Genomic DNA, 26,510 nt, shown 5'->3' with positions numbered 1-26,510 from the left:
GTAAATTTTCCCCATAGTAAATCGTATGAAAAACTAAGAATGGCGGGCGCTAAAATATAGTTTCTTCGATCGATCTGAAATTTTGCACGGTTGATATGGGACCAAAATGGTGCTCAAAAAGTATACAGGAGTTGGAGTTTTTTCCAATTTTTATATTTTCCCATATAAACCGTGTACCAGGCTAATATGTACTCCAAAGTGGGTTTCTGTGACGTACACTCCTTTGCTTCTAACTCTCTCAAATAAATTCAAATTAAATGTTTAGCGTGAATGATGAAGATTTTACAAGTGTTACATCTGCTGTCTATGGTCGCAGTGATGATAATACCCAACATGGAATAAAAAAATGGTTTCACAACTAACTACCCAAGAAAAGAACTTATTGTCCCACCGCGTAATGGCTCTTGATGATTTTGAATGCGTTCCGCGAGTTATCTTCAGGAAGCCACAGATTTTTTTGCGATCCATCCACTCGGGAGGGTTGGTCGACTCATACAACTATATGAGTACGTGTCAGCCGCCACCAAATGGTACATCGTTAGAGCAAGAGTACTTCACTGTTGGTATGATGATGTTTGTCACATTCCCGTCTCATTCCGTCCTTTCCCGCTGTGAGGTTCCGGTTTCACATGGGTCAGAAGATGAATCGTGATAAAAAAAAATGAATGTGGGTACAAGAGGATACGATAAGCGATTCGGGGAGTTCCGGTTGCCGTCTTAGTAACGCGCATTAAGCGAACTTTTATTGCTCTAACTCTGTCAGTTAATGCGTTCCTCAAACCATTACATAATGTCCTGATAATCGAGGCATGGCAAGGGAGAAATAACTTCATCATAGGAATTTTCATATTTTTACTCAAACTTACTGCATTTTTTGAAGTTTCATTCAGCTTGACAAATTCTGGCTTGACGCATTTTTAATAGAATGATAAAAAAGCGTATACTTATCAAACACACTGCTCTTGTCCAAGAAATTACAACAAAAACACACAATAACCAAACTTAGAGCTTACATGTAGAACCCACTTGATTGTGACAAGGATCAGAACCATCATCCTACTTTCTGTTAGATACTTGCAGAAAACCAAAACTAAAAAAAAACAGGAGACAGCAAACAATGAGTGGCAGTCCCAGCAAGAATTGATTTCGACTGGTCCAGAAATATTCCTCCCTTTGAGGGTGTTTTCAGCGTCTATGTTTTTGCGATACTAACGGTGGTGTCCGATTCCCACCCACACAGGGTAAAAATAGTTGGTCAGTATAAGCCGATTACGAATTGGAGAATAAATATTGAACCTGAGTCAACGAAAGCATGACGGCAACGATCCGACAGATTTCAAATCGAGTAAAAACGACATTAGTTCCCCATTATCGACAAATCATACAACTCTGGACTTTGCTGTAGGAGTGGATCCTCAATGATATATTTTTTTAGTCGGAGCTTCTCTGCCGGTGAACCCATAACTTTCCCATGAGCAACATCGAAAAAATCGCGTCCAAAGTTCAAAACAGTGAATTTCCTTCAGTGCGTAGTGAAGTGCTAAATCGCGTACTACATATCATCAACCAATCTTAAATTCGAACTCATTTTGTTTTTAGAGTGATTTTCAAGAATTTCTCATGAAATGCGACTCTTGTGCACCCACTTTTAAAGCGATATTGCAAAAAAAAAAAACACATGGGACAGTTATGCTTCCGCCGGCAGTTTTGCCCTTGTAAACAAGAATGATTATCATATTGCCAGAAAAAAAATCTCACATCATTTTTCAAGCCATAGAAACATCTTTGCATAGCGCATAAGTAATAAAAAAAAGTCTAGTGTTTCTCAATTCACGGATCGAACGTTGTGGTCAATTCGTCGCGAATGATCAGTCAACAAAAAAGGAAAGTGCAAATGAACCCCCCACCCCCCCCTCACAGTATTTCGTCCCTTAGCGCGTTCATGCAGGGCTCTGATGTGGTTAACCTCTCGTGCTACTCGTGGCATTCAACATGAAGAACTCCAATAAAAATCGAAATGAGGTACAATGGAGGTAGTGGTAGTGGCGAGCAGTGCTGCAATTTTTCGACAGGCCTTTTTGAGAGCGATATTTTGCTTATGGCCATACGTAGCACCTTTTTCCAACACAGCCTCCCTTATCGTTACACCTGGAGATCACCACAGCAGACGGAATCTCAAATCGACCACGTTCTGATTGACGGACGGCACTTCTCCGACATTATCGACGCAGGACCTATCGTGGCGCCAACATCGACTCCGACCACTATGGGAGCGTCCATAAATTACGTCACGCAAAAATTGTCCATTTTCAAATCCACCCCCCCCCCCCCTGCCCCCTATGTCACTCTTTTTGGATCAGAGCCATGAAATTTTCGTATGGGTCGTCACACTTTGCTCAACCCCCCCTCCCCCCTTAAAGCGTGACGTAATTGATGGACGTTCCCTATCTGGTGATGGTCAAACTGCGCCCAAAACTCTCCGTCATCAGCAATGTACGGTACCGGCGACCGCCACGGTACAACCTAGAGCGACTGAAGCAATCGGATGTCGCCAGACGAGGGCGAGCTCGATGAGGCCCCTCTAGAGGACTGCTGGAGTACAGTGAAAGCAGCCATCAACGACGCAGCCGAGAGCACCATCGGGTATGTGGAACGGAATCGACGGAACGAATGGTTCGACGAAGAGTGCAGAACGGTTTTGGAGAAGAACGCAGCGAGGACGGTAATGCTGCAGCAAGGGACTCGACAGAACGTGGAACGTTGCAATCAGAAGCGGAAACAGCAGACCCGCCTCTTTCGGAAGAAAAAGCGCCGCCTGGAAGAAGCGGAGTGTGAAGAAATGGAACTGCTGTGCCTTTCCCAAGAAACACGGTAGTTCTATCAGAAACTCAACGCATCCCGCAACGGCTTCGTGCCGCGAGCCGAAATATGCAGGGAGACGAAAGCCTCTTGACGGACGGGCGTGAGGTGATCGAAAAGTGGAAGCAGCACTTCGATCAGCACCTGAATGGCACGGAGAACGTAGGCACGGGAGCCCACGGCAACGGAGGAAACGACGACGCTAGTGCAGCGGAGGACGGAAATGAACCAACTCCCACGCTGAGGGAAGTTAAGGATGCCATTCACCAGCTCAAAACCAACAAAGCAGCTGGTAAGGATGGTATCGCAGCTGAACTCATCAGGCCCAGAAAAGTTGGCCACCTGTCTGCATCAGCTGATAGTCAGGATCTGGGAAACCGAACAGCTACCGGAGGAGTGGAAGGAAGGGGTAATCTGCCCCATTCACAAGAAAGGCGACCATTTGGAATGTGAGAACTTCAGGGCGATCACTATTTTGAATGCTGCCTACAAAGTGCATCCCAGATCATCTTCCGTCGTGTGTCACCTAAAACGAATGAGTTCGTAGGAAATTATCAAGCCGGCTTCATCGACGGCCGGTCGACAACGGACCAGATCTTTACCGTACGGCAAATCCTCCAGAAATGCCCTGAATACCAGGTCCCAACGCATCACCTGTTCATTGACTTCAAACCGGCATACGACAGTATTGACCACGCAGAGCTATGGAGAATCATGGACGAAAACGGCTTTCCTGGGTAGCTGACTAGACTGATTAAAGCAACGATGGACGGTGTGCAAAACTGCGTAAGGGTTTCGGGTGAACTATCCAGTTCATTCGAATCTCGCCGGGGACTGCGACAAGGTGACGGACTCTCATGCCTACTCTTCAACGTCGCTCTGGAAGGTGTGATGCGACGAGCCGGGCTCAACAGCCGGGGGACGATTTTCACAAAATCCGGTCAATTCGTGTGCTTCGCGGACGACATGGACATTATCGCTAGAACATTTGGAACGGTGGCAGAGCTGTACACCCGCCTGAAACGCGAAGCAGTAAAGGTCGGACTGGTGATGAATGTCCCAAAAAAAAAAAGTACATGGTGGCAGGCGGAACCGAACACGACCGGATCCGTCTGGGTAGTAATGTTACGATAGACGGGGATACTTTCGAGGTGGTGGAGGAATTCGTCTACCTCGGATCCTTACTGACGGCTGACAACAACGTGAGCCGTGAAATTCGGAGGCGCATCATCAGCCGAAGTCGGTCCTACTACGGGCTCCATAAGAAACTGCGGTCGAAGAAGATTCACTCACGCACCAAATGCACCATGTACAAAGCGCTGATAAGACTGGTGGTCCTCTACGGACGCCAGACATGGACCATGCTCGAGGAGGACCTGCAAGCACTCGGAGTTTTTGAGCGACGCGTGCTAAGGACGATCTTCGACGGTGTGCAAGAGAACGGTGTGTGGCGGAGAAGGATGAACCACGAGCACGCTGCACTTTACGGCGAACCCAGCATCCAGAAGGTGGCCAAAGCCGGAAGGATTCGGTGGGCAGGGCATGTTGCAAGAATGCCGGACAACAACCCTGCAAAGCTGGTGTTTGCAACTGATCCGGTTGGCACAAGAAGGCGTGGAGCGCAGAGAGCACGATGGGCTCTGCCAGTTCTCACAGCGAGGAACTGAGAACGACCACCGCAGCCATTCATTTTCGGCTGAAAAACAGGCATTGACACTGATATTTTGCAGACCTGGTGGCGAGTAAAAGCCCTTCGCAAGAAGTGGGTTGGTTAGGTCTCTGTTAAGGCCGGACGGGACGGTGGTTGAATCGTCCGCCATTGCTCTGTTGTTAGTAAGATGCAAATCTCAACTTCTACTTCAGATAATTGGCTAGAAATTTGATCGTTCATTTGCTCACTTGCGGTGCATAATCGACTAAAGTTTCAGCTACGTCAGTGCAGTGGAAATAGATATTTGCATTTTCAAAATCGTGAGGCAAATTGTTAGAAAGAGAAGGAAGATAGGAAAAATTACACGTCGTCCCGTGCTGCCTTGAAGAGAAGCGAGAAAACAGGAACGGAAAGCTGCGTACTCAGCTCTAGTGTGGAAGCTCCGATCCATGATCCGCCAAACCAGCCGGTGGAGATACTGGACGGAGCGTGGTTGTTGAGGGCTATCAACCAAAAAAAAAGAGAAGGGCTGCCCGCAACCGAGGTGGCCGAGCAGCAGCTTGTCAAGATCATCGACTTTGCGTCCATGAAGTTCAACATTAGTAAGGACCTGAAAACGGCCCTTCGTATGTCGATGGACGATGCCAAGCAGGATCACGTGAGACTCGTGAAGACTGCAGCAGCGTCGGAACGTAAAGGTTACGAAGTCTACCCAGACGGAGGCCTTCGCCTTCGCAGGTAGTCCAAAAGGTGTGGTGAATGCGACTGCTCATGATAAGCACTCGCAGAAGCGGGTGAAGCAGCCGCCAGGTGAAGTTCTGTCTGGCGGTGCTCGCAAGGCTAGAAGGATACTAACTCCGAAAGGCTGACCCATTCCGGAAGGATGGGAACAAGGGGTTGCGATAGTAGTTAGGCCCTCAGCAACCACAGAGTAGGGCGAACCAAGGGGAGGATCCCCCTTGGACGAAGGTCGAGCGGAAGAAGAAGAAGTTAAAACCGCTGGTCGAGGAAGTTAAGGACGTCAAACCAAGGCTTAAAAGAGTGGGTGCCAAGCGTGAGAATGGCGACGCTTGTCATCAGGACCGAACAGTCGAAGCACTTGGACGGCTGGAAGGCGATGCGAAGCGACGCCAAGCTCGTAAATCTGGGAGCCGACGTGCACAGTATCAGACGTATTCGTACGGGCGAGATGATTCTGGAGCTGAAGCGTGATAAAGACCCGAAGGGTGACACCTACAAGACTTTGTTGAAAGATGTCCTTGGCGAATGGGGTATAGGTGAGGGCGACAGAGGCGACTATGACGGTGAAAAACCTAGACAAGGTCACCGAAGTGGAAGAGCTCGCCACGGCACGGCGGCAAAAGTGCGAAGTACAGATGGCCGCCGCAGCCGTTAGGCTACGGAAGGGGCCGGCAGGGACACAAGTAGCTTTGGTTCAGCTACCAGTGGCGGACTTAAGGACAAACGTCTTGAAATCCCGGTTCAACAGTGCATCAAAACTTCAGACGCACAAATCTCAAAAAGCAAGTTTCAAACAACAATGCATTTTATTATTCTGTTCTTGCTCACTCGTAACAAGCTCAAAATAAGAAGCTCAGGTGCGCTGGTAGGAGTGGGTCCAAAGTCGGCCATTGTGGCGGCCATATTGGGATTCCAACAAGTCTGTCCTTAAAAAAGTCCGTTAAAGTAGAGAGGGTGTGCCCCAATTGGCGAATTTCGAGATTGTCAATAACTCCAACAAAATTAAAGCGAATTTCGTGTGGGCTGCATCGAATAAACTTTCGAGAACCCCCACCGGCTACTACAGCCATTGACTGGGCAGGCAACTGGAAAAAGCAAACATTATGATAAGAAAAGCGGAAATGAGATGCGCCGAGTCCTGATGTTTGCTTGATAGAACGAGGGCGGATTAATGGCTGACATTGGCAACAATGAAACGATGACAATGATTGACGAAAAAAGATGTAATGCGAAGGAAAACATATTTTTTAGCATTTCAAACGTAAATAAATAAAAAACACGATGGATGAGGCTGAATTAATATGACGGAATTTGATTGAAACAAAGCTTTAGCATATATCGATATGTACATATAAGTGTTAAAGCGTGAAACTTCCTAAACTTCAAAATCGATTCTGTTAAAACCACAAAGTTCTGTAGACGTAAATAAAAGCTACACATTTCCTTTAATCCATTCACTCCTCAATCCATTTCAAATGACTGAATCTGAATACACGCAACCTACCCACAAGGTTGCAAATAACCGCGAACATATAATGTTTATTGAATTTTTATGATATGCTTTTCAGTTGTATTGCTAGCGCTTCCCACGTATCCCTGGATCAATGATTTATTCATAAATTTGATTACCAAATACGACTCGGTTGAAGGAGGAGAAAGAATCCTGTCTACGCTGCATCTTATCGTATCCTCATCTAACACTTTCTCTTTCTTTACTCTCCGTTCGGTTTCGTTTCCCGCAGGACTGTGGCGAATGTCGAGGCATCCCAACTATTTCGGTGAGATTGTTATTTGGTGGGGAATCTTCGTCATCTCGCTGAACGTTATCGATGGCATCGAGTGGGTGGCAATTATGTCGCCAATATTCACGACCCTCATCATCCTGTTCCTGTCGGGGATCCCGGTGCGAGAACGATCGGCGGACGAAAAGTACCGAGAGTGAGTTTACTTATTAGTTGATTATATGGTTTGATTGCAATTAATGGGCTGCCGAAAAAAGATAATTTATTTTAGAAAAAAATTTCATCCATTAGAATAACTTCGTGTTTGACACTATCTTGACCTATTGTTGTCCGAAACTCCAATTTTTGTACAATAATAGGGGAAATTACCTATTCCCTGGCCAAGTTCGCAGGGGTTGACGGTATTAAAGTGAAGGAGTTTCATTTTGATTATTGTAATGTAGTGTTCTTTAGTGAAACATATCACCTTTTTAACACTTTAATGCGCCTCCAACGGTTCATCACGAACCGGCTGCTGCAGATGGAGTATGGCTGATCATTAGTATGGGACTCGCTTGTATGGAAAAAATAAATCCTCGCTCCAGTCGACTTTTTAGATCCCATTTAGGTCCCATATGAACTGTACAAAATTTCAGCGCAATCGGTGAAACTATTATTTAGCGCAAGCGGTTCAAAGTTTTCATAGGATTTACTATGGGAAAAGTTGCACTTTCAAATAAAAAATCCCAGAGGTCGCCCCTTGTCTCCTTAATTCAAATCGATCAACGCTTCTTGTAGAAAAATCATTTATGAAACTTTCCTTCGAAGACCGCAAAACGATTGGATGCTTGTGGAAAAAGTTATTGATTTATTACCGATTAGTGATCCAACGAACGGCGTTTTGTTTTGTTTTATTAGCAGCACTGTATCTGCTGCCTTGGCTGCTGCTGTTTCTGGGGGTGGTGATGCCTCCCGCCACCCCATGCTACAACGGCAGCAGCAGTGCTGCTGATAAAACAAAACAAAAAGCCGTTCGTTGGATCACTAATCGGTAATAAATCAATAACTTTTAAGGAATTAAGGAGACAAGGGGCGACCTCTGGGAATTTTTATTTGAAAGTGCAACTTTTCCCATAGCAAATCCTATGAAAACTTTGAACCGCTTGCGCTAAATTATAGTTTCACCGATTGCGCTGAAATTTTGCACAGTCGATATGGGACCTAAAAGGAATCAAAAAAGTCAACTGGAGCGAGAATTTGATAATTGTCCTATACTACTGATCATACGCATCAGACATGCTCGATAAACAGGAGGAACCGCCGGGGCTCAGTAGAGTCTATTCCCAAGCAATAGTTCCAAGTCGGTTGGATTAGAGAAGGTTTTGATGATCGTTACAAATCCTAATAAAAGTATTATAGGATTTGTGACAGGCTTTGGAACCTTTTACAGCCAGCTGACTTCAAAATGTTGTTTGGGCTCTATTTCCCACGTTTCTCGGTTGATTTTGATTAGTAATTTATTAATGTCATAGTCGCTTTTTCGAATTTTTACAATGTTAGTTGATCATATTTTCTTTAAATAAAGCAATTAAAATCAACTGAAGAATCAATAGTGGAAAGGAGATTTGCAGCACTTAATTGTGCTGATAGATTCGAAGCTAACGTGCGAACACTTAAACGCATTGTTGACGTCAATGCGTTCGACGTGACATGTTGGACAAAAACTGACTGCTTCATATTAACTGAACAACGTTACTTGTGTATGACTAGGTTCCCAAGTAACACACTTGTCACCGAAGAGTCACGGCGGCGCAGGTTTTTGTTGCACAGAAGTTACTGTGACTTACTTCTAGCAAGTAAGTGTTTATTTGTAAGAAGTAAGTCATAGTGACTTCTGCGCAACAAAAACCTGCGCCGCCGTGACTCTTCGGTGACAAGTGTGTTACTTGGGTTGACATTTCTAGGCTACGCTTGAGAAAATGACATGGTTCATCTATGTAGGACGGATAGGACAATTGAACGAATTATTTTTAATTATCTCTTAGATGTTCAGAAGTTCAGTTACATGTTTCTGTGGATTTTGGACCGATGACAATTTAAGGGCACAAGAGATGAACACAAGTAGAAAACGATTAGCGAAATCAAGAAAACAATTTGACACAAGATCGACTATATTTTAACATACAGGGTTCGATTGATTCGATGAAAAAAAAAACAAACATACAACAACTGACTTAACGAGGAGAAATACATATTTAACCATACCACAAAATCAAACAAGGAAACAAACACAAACCGTGTGACCATAACACTACATAGGCAAATCCTGACTGACTGACCAATTGAAAACTTTCCAATCTTCTACCGTAACTTTCTGAGTCAGTTGCAACAGTGTCTTAATGGATATCATTTTCCGCGTACGGCTGGCAAACTGCTTCTGAAAGATTACGTACTCTTTTCTATCTTCGGGTCTAGTGTAGAGGTTTCAACTCTATTCAGAGTGCAGCTAGAAACCTAGCAAAAAAAAAAAAAAAAATAATAGGGGAAATTACCTATTCTCGGCCGTTTTGTTCTCTTCGTCTTTGGGGGTTTTTTGAAACCTATTGAACTCAGAGTTGGTCTCAAATCCTTCCCAACTAGGCTGAATTATATGGCCAAGTTTCAGGCAAATTGGCTGACAAAAACCCCCCATGACGAAGAGAACAAACCTGCCGATAATACCCATTGTCACCCTATATTGGTAGGTACCTACAACATGATTTATTGTGTTCGTTTGAAGTCGAATACCGAGCAGAAAAGAATAGCAACTAATAAACATATCAAGATATTGATCTTAAATACTATCATTCCTCGATGTGCCTTGCATTAGGTGGACATTAGAGGCAAAATAACAAAAAACGAATACCATAGTTTTTGTATTAATAACACCTAGAAAATAACAAGTCTTGTTATTTCAATAACGAATGCATACCTAAAATTTTCAGTGCTGTATTTGTTATCCAAAAGGTTTTGAATAACAAAGCAGTAACATGTTTTGTTATTAAATTGGGCGTTTGTTCGATAGCTCTATGATGTATTAGCAAAACGTGTTCTTCAGTTGTATCATTGCTAAATCATCAAATACCACTGTTGCGGTTGATGCGACAATGGGAAAAGTTTCGGGACTCCTATTTAGCAGACCCGTTTTTGCTTTAGAGAATGCTTTAAGCTGTAAATTAATTTTCTTTAATTATTACATATTTAATAAATAGTGTTTTAACGACTTACGTTTTTAGTCCTTCCTTTTAATTTGTCTGTCACTGTCCGCAACCTTTTAGTTGATTTTAATTTGTCTGTGTCGTACAAATTTTGGTAAATTTAATGTTATATATGTTTATTTAGGTGTACTTACAAATTCCAATAATAAATATAGAAATTAATTCAAATCAACTAGTAATTCAGTAATTATTATAGAAATCAAGAAAATAGAAATTCCAAACCACGTTTGTTTAGCTATTTGTTTTGTGTTGTTTTATCTTTGTTCACCTCGTTGACAGCTGCGTTGATCCCCGGTGCAGAAGGTTGATCAATTTTATCGACCAGGTTGGTGGTAGTGTGCACGGTGGGCTTCCTCGCGCACATTCCCCGATCCGTATTGCTGCTGTCCTGCCTCAGGCTCAGCTATACCACCTACAGCCACATCAAGCACAGCTACCTTCGTCAATCACCACCACTAAATCTCCTACTTGTACTGGCTTGATATCGTCGAACCACTTGGAGCGGCGACAGATCGTGGGCAGGTAGCCCTTTATCCATTTCGTCCAGAACTGGTCCAACATACTTCGTATCTGATCCCAGTTAGCTCTGAGTGCTCGTCCGCTATCCGTCACCGGTTCCTGTGGTGGCTGAACTACACCGTTAGAACTAAGCATCAGGAAGTGGTTAGGTGTAAGAGCTTCTTCTTCCTCTGATCCTAACGGAACAAATGTCAGCGGTCGCGAGTTGATTATACCTTCCACTTCAGTCAGAAGGGTGTGGAACGTCTCCTCATCTGGTGTCCTACTGGTCTGGAGCGTCTGCAGCGAAACTTTCACGGTTCGCACCATGCGTTCCCACACTCCACCCATGGGGGGCGGCCGGGGGGTTGAAACGCCACTGAGTGTCACGGTTGGTGAAGGTTCTGCCCAACGCATCGCAGCTATTTCCTCCCGTAACTCTTTGCTTGCTCCAACAAAATTTGTGCCCTGGTCACTGTAGATCTCCTGCGGAGCTCCTCTCCTGGCGATAAACCGTCTAATAGCCATCTTGCATGACTCACTGGACAAGCTGCAGGCAATCTCTAGATGAACGGCTCGTACAGTTAGGCAAGTGATGAGTACCACCCATCTCTTCACGTTGTTTCTACCGATGCGAATCAGGAAAGGCCCACAGTAGTCGATGCCAATAAATGTGAATGGCCGGACGTACGGGGTCACTCTCGCAGCTGGAAGAGGTGCCATTCGCGGGGACCGGGGAGCTGCACGATACACGGTACACCATGAGCAACGATTGGCAATCTGTCGGACAAGAGTTCTCAAACCAGGAATATGGAAGATCTGTCGAAGCTCGTTGATCACCGTTTCTCCGTAACCATGTGCGTACCGTCGGTGAAAGTGATCGACGAGCAGTCGAGTAACGTAGTGTTGTTTTGGGAGCACCACGGGATACTTGGGTTCGTATGGAACAAATTTTGCTGCCTCAATCCGCCCTTCGATACGCAGAACTCCGTTATCGTCGAGAAAAACCGTCAGCTTGCGTAACGGGCTACTTTTCGTCAACCTTTTAACTTCTCCTGGCGGTCGTTCCTTGTTCTTGCGAATCGTCGACACTTCTTCGGCATATTCTTCGTTCTGCACCAACCGCCACAGCACGAGTTCCGCCTTCAACAGCTCCTCTCTCGACAGTACTCCAGTATCGGAAGAATCGGTTGCAGGCTTTCGACGACAACGATCAATGAAGCGCAGTACATACCCTACCGTCCGTAGAAGTCGTTGATACTTGGAGAACCGCTGGTATTTGAGCACTGGATTCGAAGATGGACGGTGGTGGGCGTGGACTGGTCGCATTTCTTCCTGGATATCCGGCGGCGAGTATTCCTGTTCTGGCCATCTAGATTCATCCTCGTAAAGGAATTCAGGTCCTGTAAACCATCGACTGTCTGGTTGAAAGCTCGGCCCTTTGCCCCACTTGGTGGCTTCATCTGCTACGTTGCGTCGTGTTGGAACCCATTTCCATTCTTCCAGGCTCGTCTCCCTCAGAATCTCGCTGACCCTGAACGCCACGAATTGTCGGTACTTCCGCTGATCCGATCGAAGCCACGATTGAAATGTTTTAGAGTCGCCCCAGATTACGCGACGGCTTATCGGTAATGTATGGTTTTCCTGCACCGATTTCATTAGTCGGACACCGATAACTGCGGCTTGCAGTTCCAAACGAGGCACCGACATTGGCCTTAGAGGTGCCACTTTTGTTTTGGCCAACACCAGCGCGCAGCGTACCTGTCCTCGGTCGACAATCCGGAAATAAGCGGCGCATGCATACGCGGCCTCACTTGCATCTACGAACACGTGAAGTTCCAAGCGTTTCAAACTGCAGTGATCGTATCCAGGAAAATAGCAGCGTGGAATCTTCACCTGGTTAAGGTTTTGCAGCACCTCCACCCAACGCCGCCACTTGATGACCAATTCTTCTGGAATTTGCTCGTCCCAGTTCACTTTCGCTCTCCAAATGTCCTGGATCAAGCATTTTCCGTGCACTACAAACGCTGCAACAAGCCCGAGAGGATCAAAGATGCTCATGACCACTCTTAGCACTTGACGCTTTGTCGGAATGAATCCTTCCGCCAACAGTTGAACAACTTCATCACGAAGCTTAAGAGCAAACGTGAATTCGTCGGGTTCTGGTAGCCACGCCATTCCAAGCACCCGTTCTGAACCGGTGGACTTCTCTGCAATGAAGCACTTTGAGATTTGCGTTGTTTCTTCCCCGACCCGTCGAAGAACTTGTTTGGAGCTTGAAAGCCAATTCCGAATCTCGAAACCAGCACTTGCGTGTATCTCCTTCACCTCGAGCGCTATACGAACTGCTTCCTCAACCGTATCTGAACTGTTCGCGTAGTCATCTACGTAGGTATTCTCCACGATAGCCACGGCCGCGTCCGGGTATACCTGCTTCCATTCTTCGGCATTTCTGTTTTTTACGTATTGGGCAGAGCATGGCGAACATGTTGACCCAAACGTTGCAACATCCATCACGTATTCCTGCACTGGTTCCGTTGCACTGTCCCGCCACAGAAACCGCTGAGCTTGTCGATCCTCCGGCCGAATCAGGATCTGATGGAACATTTCTTTTATGTCACCCGTAATGGCCACCTCTCGCTGGTGGAAACGGAATAGTACGGATGGTAGCGATGTGAGTAGATCCGGCCCCTTCAGTAGCATGGAGTTTAGTGATACGCCACCGGTAGTTGCCACTGCGTCCCACACAACCCGGACTTTTCCAGGCTTGTTCGGGTTCTGAACCACACCTAACGGCAAGTACCAGACTCTTCTAGGGTCACTGAGGATGGCTTCTTCATTTGTAAGCTTATGGGCGTAGCCCTTCGATTGATAATCGAGGATCTGCTGTCGGACGTTTGCGTACAGCTCCGGTTTCTTGCTCAAACTCCGTTCCAGACAAGACAGTCGCTTTTCAGCCATGAATCGGCTTTGAGGAAATTCAACGCAGTCAAACTTCCAGAGCAGTCCTGTTTGGAAGCGCCCGGATGATGTCCGAATAGTTGTTTTCTCGAGAATCTCACGCGATCGCCGATCTTCTTCGGTTTCGATTTGTGGAACAAGCGCCACGCCAACGTTTTCGATGGAAAAGAAGTTTTTCACTGCGTCATGTAACTGTTCGTCGGAAGAGCGAGCGCAGATGTGGAGAAGACGATGTTCTGGTGTACTCGAAAGTCCTTCTGCTTTCCCGTAGATGGTCCAACCAAGCCTTGTTTTTGCTGCAACTGGTTCGAAGTACTTCCCTTCTCGCTTCTTCAGCGTCAGCAGCAATTAAGCGTTGTCCACACCAATCAAAATACGGGGTGCAGCGATAGGATAACTGTCTACGGGTAGACCTTTGAGGTAATCGTATCTGCGCGCCATCTCTTCGTACTGCAAAGACTGCGGGGGAAGATCCAAGCTTTCGACCGACCGCACGTATTCCAGTGTGTGCTTTTGACTGTTGCCAGCCGCCGAGATTTCCAACTGTACGTTCTGTGAATCCTTTTCGGTTCGTTTGATACTGCTGGTCCACTGCAAACACAGGGGTTCGGCTTCACCTTCAACGCCCAGTTCATCAGCCAACTCTTTTTCCATTAGTGTGTAGGAAGATCCGTCGTCGAGGAATGCCAACGTGGTGACTGACTTGTTTTTCCCGTGAAGAGTAACTGGAAGAATCCGGAATAGCACCGGACACGGAAGTTGACGATGAACGTTCACTGTCGCTGATGTTGTGGGTGTGACCTGGCTTCTCGCTGAAGACACTGCTTCGATAGTCGGCGCCTGAGGGTTTCCCGGGTGCAGTAGCTTGTGATGGCGTGCTTCACAGTTGCTTACACCACACACCGTAGCCTTGCACGGCCACTTACCGTGAGGAATCAGGCAACAGCGGCAGAGGCTTAGCTGCTGGGCCGTCTTCCAACGATTCTCCAGGGACAAGCTCTTGAAACTATTGCACTCGCGCACTTTGTGTCCGTCCTTCTTGCACAGTAGACACGGCTTCGGTTGGCGAACGGTACTAGCACCAGCATCTTCCGTCTTGACGTCCCGCAGGACTTTTCGTTCCGGCTCCGTCGTATGCGCGTTCACAAAACCCTTCTCTTTACCCTTGAACTTCTCCTGCTTTCGCACTGGCTCTGCGTAAAGTGTGACGTTGCTGGCCGCAGACAGAATTGTTGTCATGTACGCGCCAAACGCCCGCAAATCTGCTACTGGAATCTGTCGTTGGTACAAGGCCCAGTCCAGCTTGATATTGGCCGGCAACTTGTCCACCAACTCCTGGAGTAGCGAAGGGTTTGAAAGATGGGCGTCCATGCCCATGGACTGCAGCTGGCTACAAAGGTTCTGAACGACGAGTCCGAAGCTGATGAGGCTCTCCAGCTTGTCCGCTTTCGGCACCGGCGTTGAATACACTTTATTCATCAGGCACTTCACTATCAATTCAGGGCGACCGTAGAGTGTTTCCAAGGTCGCCATTACCTGTGGCACTGATGACGGATGGTAAAGATGTCCCCGAACTGCTTCCTTCGCATTCCCTTTGAGGCACCGCTGAAGACGCATGAGGTTCTCGTCATCGGTATATCCACACATACGCGTTGAGTTGTTGTAGCTACTCACGAACAGCGGCCAGTCTATGGGGTCGCCGGCAAACTCTGGTAGCTCCTTGGGCACCACGTGTCTTGCAGCGATTTGCTGTGAACTCGGTCCACACGATGAGACTGGAAGATCATGAGCGACTCTGCTTGACGGTAGCGGCGTAACGATCGGATTTGGAACACTCGATACACTCGCGACGAACGGGTAGGAGGGAGCATTAAGCGGAAATGTCGAATATTGATTGCGAGGATTCGGCTGACTTTGTGCGTATTGCCCCGACGAATGCCCGGTGGGAACACCAAACGGGAAAGACGAATGCCGAACAGGAGGATGCGCGGCACTTGGTTCGTACTGTCGCGATAAATGACTGGCGGAAACTACCGGGTAGAAACAGCTACCGGTGTAGTTAGGATCCCATAGCCCAGCACTTGACGAAACTATCGAGCCTCGGTGAGGCAACGAGTTAGAGCTCACAACAGTGTTCATTGTGTTACAATTTCTTACAAACCCCTGAGCAATGCTAACATTCTGAGCCTGATTCCTTACCGGATAACTAATAGGATTGTGTGCCTGCCTACTTAGTTCTCTAACCGTTGGTAACGGAGCTTGCGCGTTTAACATACCTGCACCTGTCATGATACTTATGCTAGTAGTTACTGCATCCGACGTACTGCTGCTACTCGGAGTGGGAAACGGATGGCGCTGACTAGACGACGTCTGTTGAATGCTGGCCAATTGCTGCTTCAGCTCTCGAACTTCCCGTTCTAAGACAGCCCTAGACTTGTCGCCGCTGGGAGGTGGCGATATCTCCATTGAATACATCAGTGGTCCAACTTGCTGCGCAGACGTGGGCAAAGATATATCGGCTGCGGCGAGAAAAGCGAAGGTGCGCGAACCCTGCCTCATATAGACAGGAGTGCTAGAAGTAGTAGGAGGTGGGGGTGGTGGAGCCGGGACCGAATTTTCAGGATTTTGGACCGCGCGAGGTACCAGAATTCCCCACGAGGCAATATTGCTTTGATCGTACGCGCCAGTAACTGCAACAGGCTCTTTAGGAACATCGGGTTGAGCAGCAGTGCTTTGAAATGTCCCGCCACACGGAAGTCTAGCAGATTCATCCCTGGGGCCAGCTTCGGTGATTGCACATTGGTCGGGCTCCATACAAAGGGGCGGCCAAAACTCTCAAAAAACGAAATTGATAATTTTAAACTTTATTTCACCTTATAACAAAGTTAATGTACTGTACTTTTATGATTCTTAATTAAAAGAATACCAGCTTTTGTATTTCAATGACATTTTCCCTGCCAAAGTGGCCTAAGTCATAAAATTGAAAAATGAAATATTCGAAAAAAGTAAAATAATAATATTTTGAGAATGGAATATATGTTTTAAGTTATCCAGCATATGAAAGCTTGTTATTGGACTGTTTGAATGCACATATGGTGCAAAATTAATATGTCACAAAACTTTTCAAATTTTCATATATTGTACCTTAGAAATTTTGAGAATTTTTAAGTTAAAAAACGGTTCGTGTCGTCACGTGTCGCCGCAATTTCGAATAGTACATCTTAAACATCATGCTTAGAGCTGCCTAAAAACGTTTAAATATTTTGCAGAAATTTGCAGTTTTTCAAATTAGAGGTATTTAAAAAAGTCATGTTTTTTTATATATTTTACGATATTTTTCCATTTTTTACTTAAATAAAATTTATCTTTCCTCATTTTTCACACGTTTTGAACAAACTTGATTGGATTTGATCGAAAGATGATCATTTATTTAAATCCGAATTGATTTTCTAACAAAAAACGCAAAAAATATGGGGTTCACTGATTTTCACCGTTTTTGAAATTATTGAAATTACGTAATTTTTGAATACCCCTTTTTAAACACTAAAAACACTATACACCATATCTAAACAACCTATAACTTCGATTAAACACATAAAAAGAGTTTTGGCCGAACTTTATCTTTTTCCGACCATTGTGGATTGGTGTGGTGCCGGTGGGGACTTGACTCATCCTGGATCCGGTTGCCATGGCCATACCGTGGTTCTCGACCCATTTTTGAACGTCGCTGAGTTTGCTCCGAGTGCTGGAGAGACTTTTCCGACTCCTATTGTACGTGGATTTGCTAACTGAACACGACGAATCAGAACCGTCGTTTTTGGAATCGCCGTTGGAATCGTCGTTCGAATGTAGAGCGAGACAACAACCAAACTGACACATCTCTTTGACATATTTAACGTAGGAGCAACACGTGCGTGAGGTTCTCTCTCTCGGTTGGTGTGGTTTGTTTTGATTCAATCTGACATTTCTTTTTTGCTGCTCATGCTGACGATGCTGCCAGCTGATGATGGTAAGGATGGAGGAGCATAGTCGGTGGGGTGCTCCAATGTGTTTTCAGAAGAATTCGTCGAGATAAAAAGTTTTTGTTATAAAAAATATGGAAAATTCTAGTTCAAAAGTTCAGCATTAAACTTTTCAATGCGTGTTACGTATATTATTTTACAGAGAATCAGTCTAGAGGTCGTTTAACGTAATAAGAGCATTAACATAAAAGTCTATAGTTTTACAAGAACGCATTGAAACGCTCCTTGAAATTTAACGGCGATTCCCAACCAGCTCAAGCAAATTCCCTTGGAATTCATCTTCGAAGTAAAATCACAATACCTTCGTTCGATCGCTCCTCCTCCTGCAGTACTTCGTACTTCCTATTCAAATACTGCTTGGCTATCTCCAACTTTTCCTGCATGATCCTCTTCCTCCTCTCCTTTTCCTCTTCTTGTGCCTTCTTTTGCAGAGCGCATTCCTCCTCCGCTTGCTCCATCAATAACTTCTCTTGGAGCTCCTTTTCCTCCTGCAATCGAAGGAGTTCTAACCGTCTCCTCGACGAACTAGTACTGGAAGAAGTTCGTGTAGATTCCCGACCGGATGGTAGAGCGCATTTCCCGCATGCAAAACTTCTATCCTTGACATTCTCCTCAACCTTCGCGCAGGTGAAGTGGAACCACCGCTCGCACAGGTCGCACTGCACCATTTATCGGCTACATCTCGGGTCGGTCGCACAAGGGACAACATCCAGTCGCCGAACTCTCCTCTTCCGTCAGTTGTCGGATGACGCTGCGTCTTCGGGTCGATTTATCAGATCCCGACATTCTAGTCGTCCTGATGCACTCACTTTGTGAGGTTAAAAACCTTAAAGTTTGTTGCGGTTGATGCGACAATGGGAAAAGTTTCGGGACTTCTATTTAGTAGACTCGTTTTTGCTTTAGAGAATGCTTTAAGCTGTAAATTTATTTTGTTTAATTATTACATATTTAATAAATAGTGTTTTAACGACTTACGTTTTAAATCCTTCCTTGTAATTTGTCTGTCACTGTCCGCAACCTTTTAGTTGATTTTAATTTGTCTGTGTCGTACAAATTTTGGTAAATTTAATGTTATATATGTTTATTTAGGTGTACTTACAAATTCCAATAATAAATATAGAAATTAATTCAAATCAACTAGTAATTCAGTAATTATTATAGAAATCAAGAAAATAGAAATTCCAAACCATGTTTGTCTAGCTATTTGTTTTGTGTTGTTTTATCTTTGTTCACCTCGTTGACAGCTGCGTAGATCCCCGGTGCAGAAGGTTGATCAATTTTATCGACCAGGTTGGTGGTAGTGTGCACGGTGGGCTTCCTCGCGAACAACCACATCAATACCAAACTATGCTCAATTGTTATTGAGATGTTCTCATAACATTTTGTAGAATAATATCTTAATAACAATTTTAGATATTAGAGCACAGGTTGTTCTTTGCATGATATTTATAAGGTATTCCGTTCTGCTCGGATTTCTATGCCTGCCATTGTATGAGTTTGTAAATTGTGAGTCAAGCACAATAATACACTATGCCCAGGGATTCGAGAAATTTTTCCCGAACGATACAGTAACACAGCGTAACAAAAATTAACTTTTGATCTGTCTCAAGAGCAAACTTATGTCTCTCTGACAGATTTTGGGCCGCTGAATCCGAATCCGGGCTCAGATTTGCTCCAACACGTCACAATTTTAAGCTATACCTCAATCTATAGGGCAAAATATGCAATTTTGGGCTTTTTTGATTGCAAGCGATTTAGCATGGAAATATTTTTTTCAAGCAAACAAAAGGTTAATTGGTCAATTAACATCTAAATTAACGACTCATGCAAAATATTCCTTTTTACCAAATCGAATTTGATAGTTTTAAGCGATTTATGTAAGGTACGATATTTCCCATACAAGTCACCCTCCAAAAGTTGCATGCAAGTTTTCATGCTTAAATCTATCAAATTTGATTAGGTAAAATGAAATATTTTGCATGAGTCGTTAATTTAGATGCTAATTGACCAATTAACCTTTTGATTGCTTGAAAAAAATATTTCCATGCTTAATGGCTGGCGGTCAAAAAAACCCAAAATCGCATATTTTGCCCTATAACTTGAGGTAAAGCTCAAAATTGTGACGTGTTGGAGCAAATCTGAGCCCGGATTCGGATTCAGCGACCCAAAATCCTTTGGAGACACATAAGTTTGCTCTTGAGACAAAAAAATGTTGCGCTGTGTAATCGAACCCGCCGTCTTCGGATTGGCGATCCATAGCCGTAACAACTAGGCTAACTGGAGACCCTGTCGCCCCGCATGGGCAATATATACACCGTGTCCAATAAGTTCTCATACAAAATTAAATTGAATTCATTTCACATCCGTAATTAGGATTTTTAAAGTAAATTTATTTATTGAAAGGCCAACCAACACTGTTCAAATACAACATATGTTTTGGAATTAACTGCCTTTTATCCTCCTCTGCTGATCGCTTATGTGTCGTAAGTACATTTCTGCTGGCACGCACGTCATTTCATTGGCATTTCGTTTTATTTTAACGCATAACGCTTTTAAGTTGAAACAAATTAGGTTCCTGTCATCACCATTGCTAGTAGCAACTATCACCATAAGAGAAAAAAATATGAGACTGTGTATTGGTGAAGTGCAAGTTTTATGATGTTTATCTTAATTATAACGGACATTTTCAAGAAAATCAGCCCAAGTTGAGCATACTTGCAAATTTCTTACCATATCATCACTAAAATTGTATTGTTTTATCCTTAGTATATTCATTTGGTACAATACTTGGGATAAAAACTTAAAATTGAACTTTATGGACTCTATTTAGCTACCGTAGAATGAAAAACTTTTATCTTGCGTGCCGGAGACAACAGGTTTCAGAAAACGGAAGTGTACTGCTAGGCTTATAAAAACTAATAGAAAATATAGTTATTCTAAACCGTATGCTTTATTTAATAAGTATTATATGGTCTTTCATACATGCATTCATTTTGAAAATATGAATCACAAATGTGAAATAAAATTATATTTTCTTAATTTGTATTTTGTATGAGAACTTATTGGACACGGTGTACACTACCCGTTATAAGTACGGACTCGCTTGAAAAAGTATTGCAACACTCGGTTGAATATTGCATCACCTTGAAAAGTTTGGCATCACCTCAAAACAACTACATTTGTGCTGCTATATCTGAAATTTCTGAAAATATGCAAAGGTACACTGCCGTTCTACGCATAGTTGTCCCATGTTATATGGCAGTGGTACTCATCCTGCGGCCCGCGGGCCCTCGCCTTAAGATGCGGTCCGCGGAGTACTTTAAGACGAATCAAAATTATTGAACGATTATTTGGAATAACTTGTTAAATTTATTAAGAATTCAAAAAAATAAATGCTGATCAATTTTCACACTGTTGAACACAAATTAAATGATAAATAAACAAAAAGAATAATCCGTTCTGGTAAGATTCGAAATCGCAACTCCGAAATATTTCGGCATTTCAGCTAAGTGACGAAGCCATCTTAAAGTTATTTATAAGTGGTACGAATCAAATGAAAGTTTATTAAAAATGTAATCTTGAATCATTTAAAAATTAGTTGCAGTTTTTAAGCGCAGTCAAACAAATATTTCACATTTCGCCTTTCGGAAGAACATAAAAACAAAAAAGCACGAAGTTTTTGACAAAATTCTCAACAAATCTCAACTTGGTTGCCAATATTGTTTAATTTTCACTGTTTGTTTAAATTTCTATTATAAGACTCACACATTTTTCGAGACAAAACTTGTGAATCCAATTTGAATTGTCCAAGCGAAACTCCTGAACGAACTTAAAGAAAAAAAAATCTCAGGCGAGATTCATAAAGCGTCTCCTGTGCCCTTATGGAGAAACTTGTGGATACATTTTTAGAGAAACTCCAGGAAACATTATTGGAGAAAAATTTTATGCAACTCTAAGCGAAGTATATGGAGAAACTCAAATCATCCTGGAGAAAATAAACCTGAAGAAACTCAATGAGAAAGTTGTCGCGATACTGCATGGAAATTATAGGAGCATCTCCTAGAAAAATGTTCTGAAGCAACTTATGCAGCCACTTTAGAAGATAGTGTTGAAGAAACTTCCGGAAACAATCGTTAAAAATCTATTTTTTGAAGAAATTTAATGACGAAGTATTGCATCAACTTTAGAAGAGACTTATGGAAAGAATTTACTAAAATATTCAAAAAACTTTTGGAAATTTTTCGGGAAAATCTGGAAGCTATTCTAGGAGTAATTCTTGGAAACGATTAATGAGAAATTCCTGAAGTAACTTCAGGGCAGTTCCAAAGGCAAATCTAAGAGGAGTTCTTGGAGGTGTTCCAAGAGAATTCTAGAGAAAATTGATTGTCTTGTCTTCATTTAAGAGACATCCAGCCCTTGACTGGTTCGTCTTCTTGAAAAACTAAAAGAAGCTTCATTCTCGAAAACCTTCTGGAGCGATTCAAAAGAAATTCTTGTAAAAGCTGCTTGACAAGTTCTCGAAGTGGCTTCAAGGCAATTCTAGGGGCAACTTCTAAATTATTATTATTGGCTCTTTATTATGGGGATTTTCAGCCCGAGGCAGGTTCATCCCCAAAAAACTTCTAAATTGTTTGTTTGAATTTCAATTTGAAGCTCAAACGTTTTTCTCGACCAAACTTGTGAATCTAAATTGAACAGTTCAGATTTTTATAAATATGCTTTAGAATTGTCCTTTTTGTTGTTTTGTGCATCGATGTTTTATGCGGCCCGCAGGCGCAGGTCGGTCCCGAGTTGCAAATTTGGCCCGCGGTATCCTCCAGCCTGAGCACCACTGTTATATGGGATTCCCATATAACATGGGACAATCGAGCGTAGAATGGCAGTACAGTCATCAGCAATGTTGTTCGGAAGGTCATTGGCATCTCAATGGTAAGCAGTTTGGTTCGCAATTCTGCCGCTAGGTGACGCTAGTGCGCATGAAAAAATGAGCATTTTTAATTAGTTCTATCTCGTGATCCTGATGAGATGGAAAGTTCAAGTCTTCGACAAAGTTATTCGGAAGGTCATGGACATCATAATGATAAGCAGTTTGGTTCGCAATTCTGCCGCTAGGTGATGCTAGTAAGCATGGAAAAATGAACATTTTTGACTAGTTCTATCTCGTGATCCTGATGAGATAGAAAGTTCAAGTCTTCGGCAAAGTTGTTCGGATGGTCATGGGCATTATAATGATAAACAGTTTGGTTAGCAATTCTGCTGCTAAGTGACGCTAGTGAGCATGGAAAAATGAGCATCTCGTGATCCTGATGAGTGAGCATGTTCATGTTATTCAGGTGTATGTCATTTTAATCCGAGTGATTCGAGTCTGATTATCTAGATATTCAAAAGGTTCAGGTCTGCTTCATTTCATGTTCAAGTGATTCAGGTCTGATTCACTTCATGTTCAAGTGATTCAGGGCCCATTCACTTCATAATTAATGGATTATGGTCTGAGTAATTTAAATTCAAATGGCTCAGGTCTGATTCACTTGATATTCAAGTGATCGAGGTCTGATTCATTTCATGTTCAAATGATTCAGGTCTGAGTCATTTTAATACAAGTGATTCAGGTCCGATTCATTTCATATTCAAGTGATTCAGGTCTGATGCACTTTATATTCAAGCGATTCAAATCTGATTCATTTGATATTCATGATATTCAAGTGATTCAGGTCTGATTCACTCCATATTCAAGTAATTCAGGTTTCATTTAGTTTATATTCAAGTGATTCAGGTTTGATTCACTTCATATGCAAGTGATTCAGGGCCCATTTACCCTGGATTGTGGTCTGAGTCATTTAAATTCAAGTGGTTCGGGTCTGATTCACTTGATATTCAAGTGATTGAGGTCTGATTCACTTCATATTCAAGTGATTCAGGTCTGATTCACTTTATATTCAAGCGATTCAAATCTGATTCACTTGATATTCATGATATTCAAGTGATTAAGGTCTGATTCACTTCATATTCAAGTGATTCAGGGCCCATTTACTTCATAATCAATGGATTGTGGTCTGAGTCATTTAAATTCAAGTGGTTCAGGTCTGATTCACTTGATATTCAAGTGATTGAGGTCCGATTCATTTCATATGAAAGTAGTTCAGGTCCTAGTTCAGGTCTAATTCACTTAATATTCAAGTGATTCAGGTCTGGTTCACTTTATATTCAAGCGATTCAAATCTGATTCATTAGATATTCATGATACTCAAGTGATTCAGGTCTGATTCACTTCATAATCAAGTGATTCAGGTCTGATTCACTTTATATGCAAATGATTCAAATCTAATTCACTTGATATTCATGATATTCAAGTGATTCAGGTATGACTCACTTCATATTCAAGTGATTTAGGTCTAATTCACTTCATGTTCAAGCGATTCTAATCTTATTCAAGGCTCATTCACTTCACATTCAATTGATTCAGGTCTGATTCATGATATTCATGCGCACTAGCGTCACCTAGCGGCAGAATTGCGAACCAAACTGCTTGCCATTATGATGCCAACGACCTTCCGAACAACTTTGCTGAAGACTGTACCTGTATATTATCAGGATTTCGAGATAAAGCAGCCCAAATTTAGCTGTTTTCAGGTGATGCTAAACTTTTTGGGGGGTGATGCAATATTCAACTGAGTGTTGCAATACTTTTTCAAGTGAGTCCGTACTTATGACGGGTAGTGTAAGTCAAATTTCGGCTTCGAGTTTTTTAACCTTTTATCGCCAGGGGATAAATATAATTATTATGCCAAATATTAGACTTCGTTATAGCTGTCATTCACCCTATTCCGTTTTTTTTCCAACGAACTAATCGTTAATGTGTTTTCTCTTGAATTTTTCCAGTGATTTAGAGTATCGAAAGTACAAAGCGTGCACCTCTCCGCTGATTCCCATCCCACCGGCTATCTATTCAGAGGTTCCACGGGCTCTAAAGTTCATCTTGTGCTGTGAGTTTCCCCTGTACGACTCGCTGGACAAGCGGCGTAAGGAGGAAGGCCCATTTGCCATGACTACCTCCATATCAGTGGCTCACTCGCATTCGACTCACACATAGCAATCGGGAAGCGGACATCAGCATCCCCCAAATTATCCTATGTCGTCCTCGTCGTCGTACCATTACCACCACCAGCAGCCGCAGCAGCAGCAGCAGCAGCAGCTGCAGTATGGTCACCATGGTGGCCCGCAAGGTGCAGGTGGCTGCTCCTCGAAAGAACGAAACTCCATCGGCCAGGCGGCTAGTTATTCGTCCAGCCATCGAAGCGGTAGCGAACGGCGAGGGGAAAAGTCGCTTCACGGTAGTAGCCACGACTTTGAGGACATCGTTCCGGAACGGATTACCTGCATTACCAGTGGCGATGGCAACTTCATCACCGGCTCGGCACAGATTACCACAATTTTGTGATCTCGTTCAACGTTCAATGTTAACTACTGCTATACAAAGAAGGTATACATATAGTCAAAAGATGCGTTATATGAAATTGTGTTTAGAGGTTTATTGGTTAATGGTTGCTGCATTGCTTTAACTTTAAGGACAACGTGAGAAAAAAATGCCAACTTTGAATTGCCAAAAGCGCCAACTCTTGATTCCGCGTACTACTGCATGAAATCTTGGAAAACAGTTAACATCTAAAAGGTTTGGACTTGAATATTGTTATAATAATATTGAACCTATTTATGCCCTCTCTGAGTTGTAGAGCTTTCATCTCTTCCGAGTTCAATCTTCAAGCATTTACGATAATATTCGATCCTACAAAAGTAGTTGAATCAAACAAACAGTTTCACTTATAACCACCTCTAATAGATATGGAATAGATTCAGGTTAACGAACTTTACCTTACTCACAACCCCATTGGTCAGATAATAAATGTTACCCAAGTAACCATGCTATTAAAGCTGTCCGTAATGCATATATAAAGCGCATATAATTGCATACATTGCCCTACATTAACCATTAAAGTTGATTTAAAGTAGCAAATGTTGCCACTATTGCTGACTTACGATTATACTGGTATAATCGTAATTCAACAATAGTGGCGCCACTTCCCACTTTATTTCAAATTTAATGGTTTATATAGAGTAATGCATGTCAATATACTATGTGCGTTATTTATGCAATACGTACAGCTTCAATAGCGTGGTTACTTGGGTAGATAGCAAGGAGTCTATTATCGGGAGCTGCAGATTTGGATTAGAAATTGCAACAGATGCAGAATTGCATATTCTGTACGGAATTAAAATTTAAAAAATCGAGACCGTTAGATGAACAATGCACCCACAAGCAACAGTGTTGATTGATGGATTTTGGGTTTAAAATAGGGAGGGTTCCATATATCCTCAGTTGTAAAGGCTGTAAAGGTGATGACAGGTTGAATTCTAGGTCGGTTCACGAACTTTTCGTAAAAGAAAATTTCCCTGACTTCCATGGTCCTGGTCATAGAGGATCGTCATATCTGTCACACGGCGTTATTGGTTTTCTTACAATATTTTTTTCACTGGGACTTTTATCCCAAAGAATGAATTTGGTGGGGCGGAAAAAGATGGACTTTTAGATAATAACTTTTTTCAAAGACGTTGGATCACCGCAAGACCGCAAACAAAGTTGTTTGGCATATAGTCACCTACGAAAAATACCAAAAAGTTTGAATATTTAACGCTTACAGCGCCACCTAGCGGCAAAATTCGTAAACTTAAGATTTCTGCATACATTTGGCCAAGATTTCCCATACAATCTTCAAGCTTTATCGATTTAACTCAAATTTTGAAC

The 26,510-nt window shown here is 43.2% G+C and overlaps 1 protein-coding gene across 4 annotated transcripts in view; it reads left to right on the top strand.

The window, feature by feature from the left end:
• LOC109423718 (uncharacterized) overlaps positions 1 to 26,251 on the top strand; it is a 132,907-nt gene extending 106,656 nt beyond the window's left edge. For all 4 annotated transcript variants that reach the window (XM_062852082.1, XM_019698704.3, XM_062852081.1 and 1 more), the window contains exons 5-6: positions 6,994 to 7,189; positions 24,590 to 26,251. In XM_062852082.1, the coding sequence (XP_062708066.1) occupies positions 6,994 to 7,189; positions 24,590 to 24,800 (407 nt within the window). In that variant the 3' untranslated portion in view covers positions 24,801 to 26,251. The remainder of the gene's footprint in view (positions 1 to 6,993; positions 7,190 to 24,589) is intronic.
• Positions 26,252 to 26,510: the final 259 nt, after the last annotated feature.

The sequence above is a fragment of the Aedes albopictus genome, chromosome 2, assembly GCF_035046485.1.
Source record: "Aedes albopictus strain Foshan chromosome 2, AalbF5, whole genome shotgun sequence".
In the NCBI taxonomy this organism is placed as follows: domain Eukaryota; kingdom Metazoa; phylum Arthropoda; class Insecta; order Diptera; family Culicidae; genus Aedes; species Aedes albopictus.
This window is presented reverse-complemented; position numbering and strand designations above follow the sequence as displayed.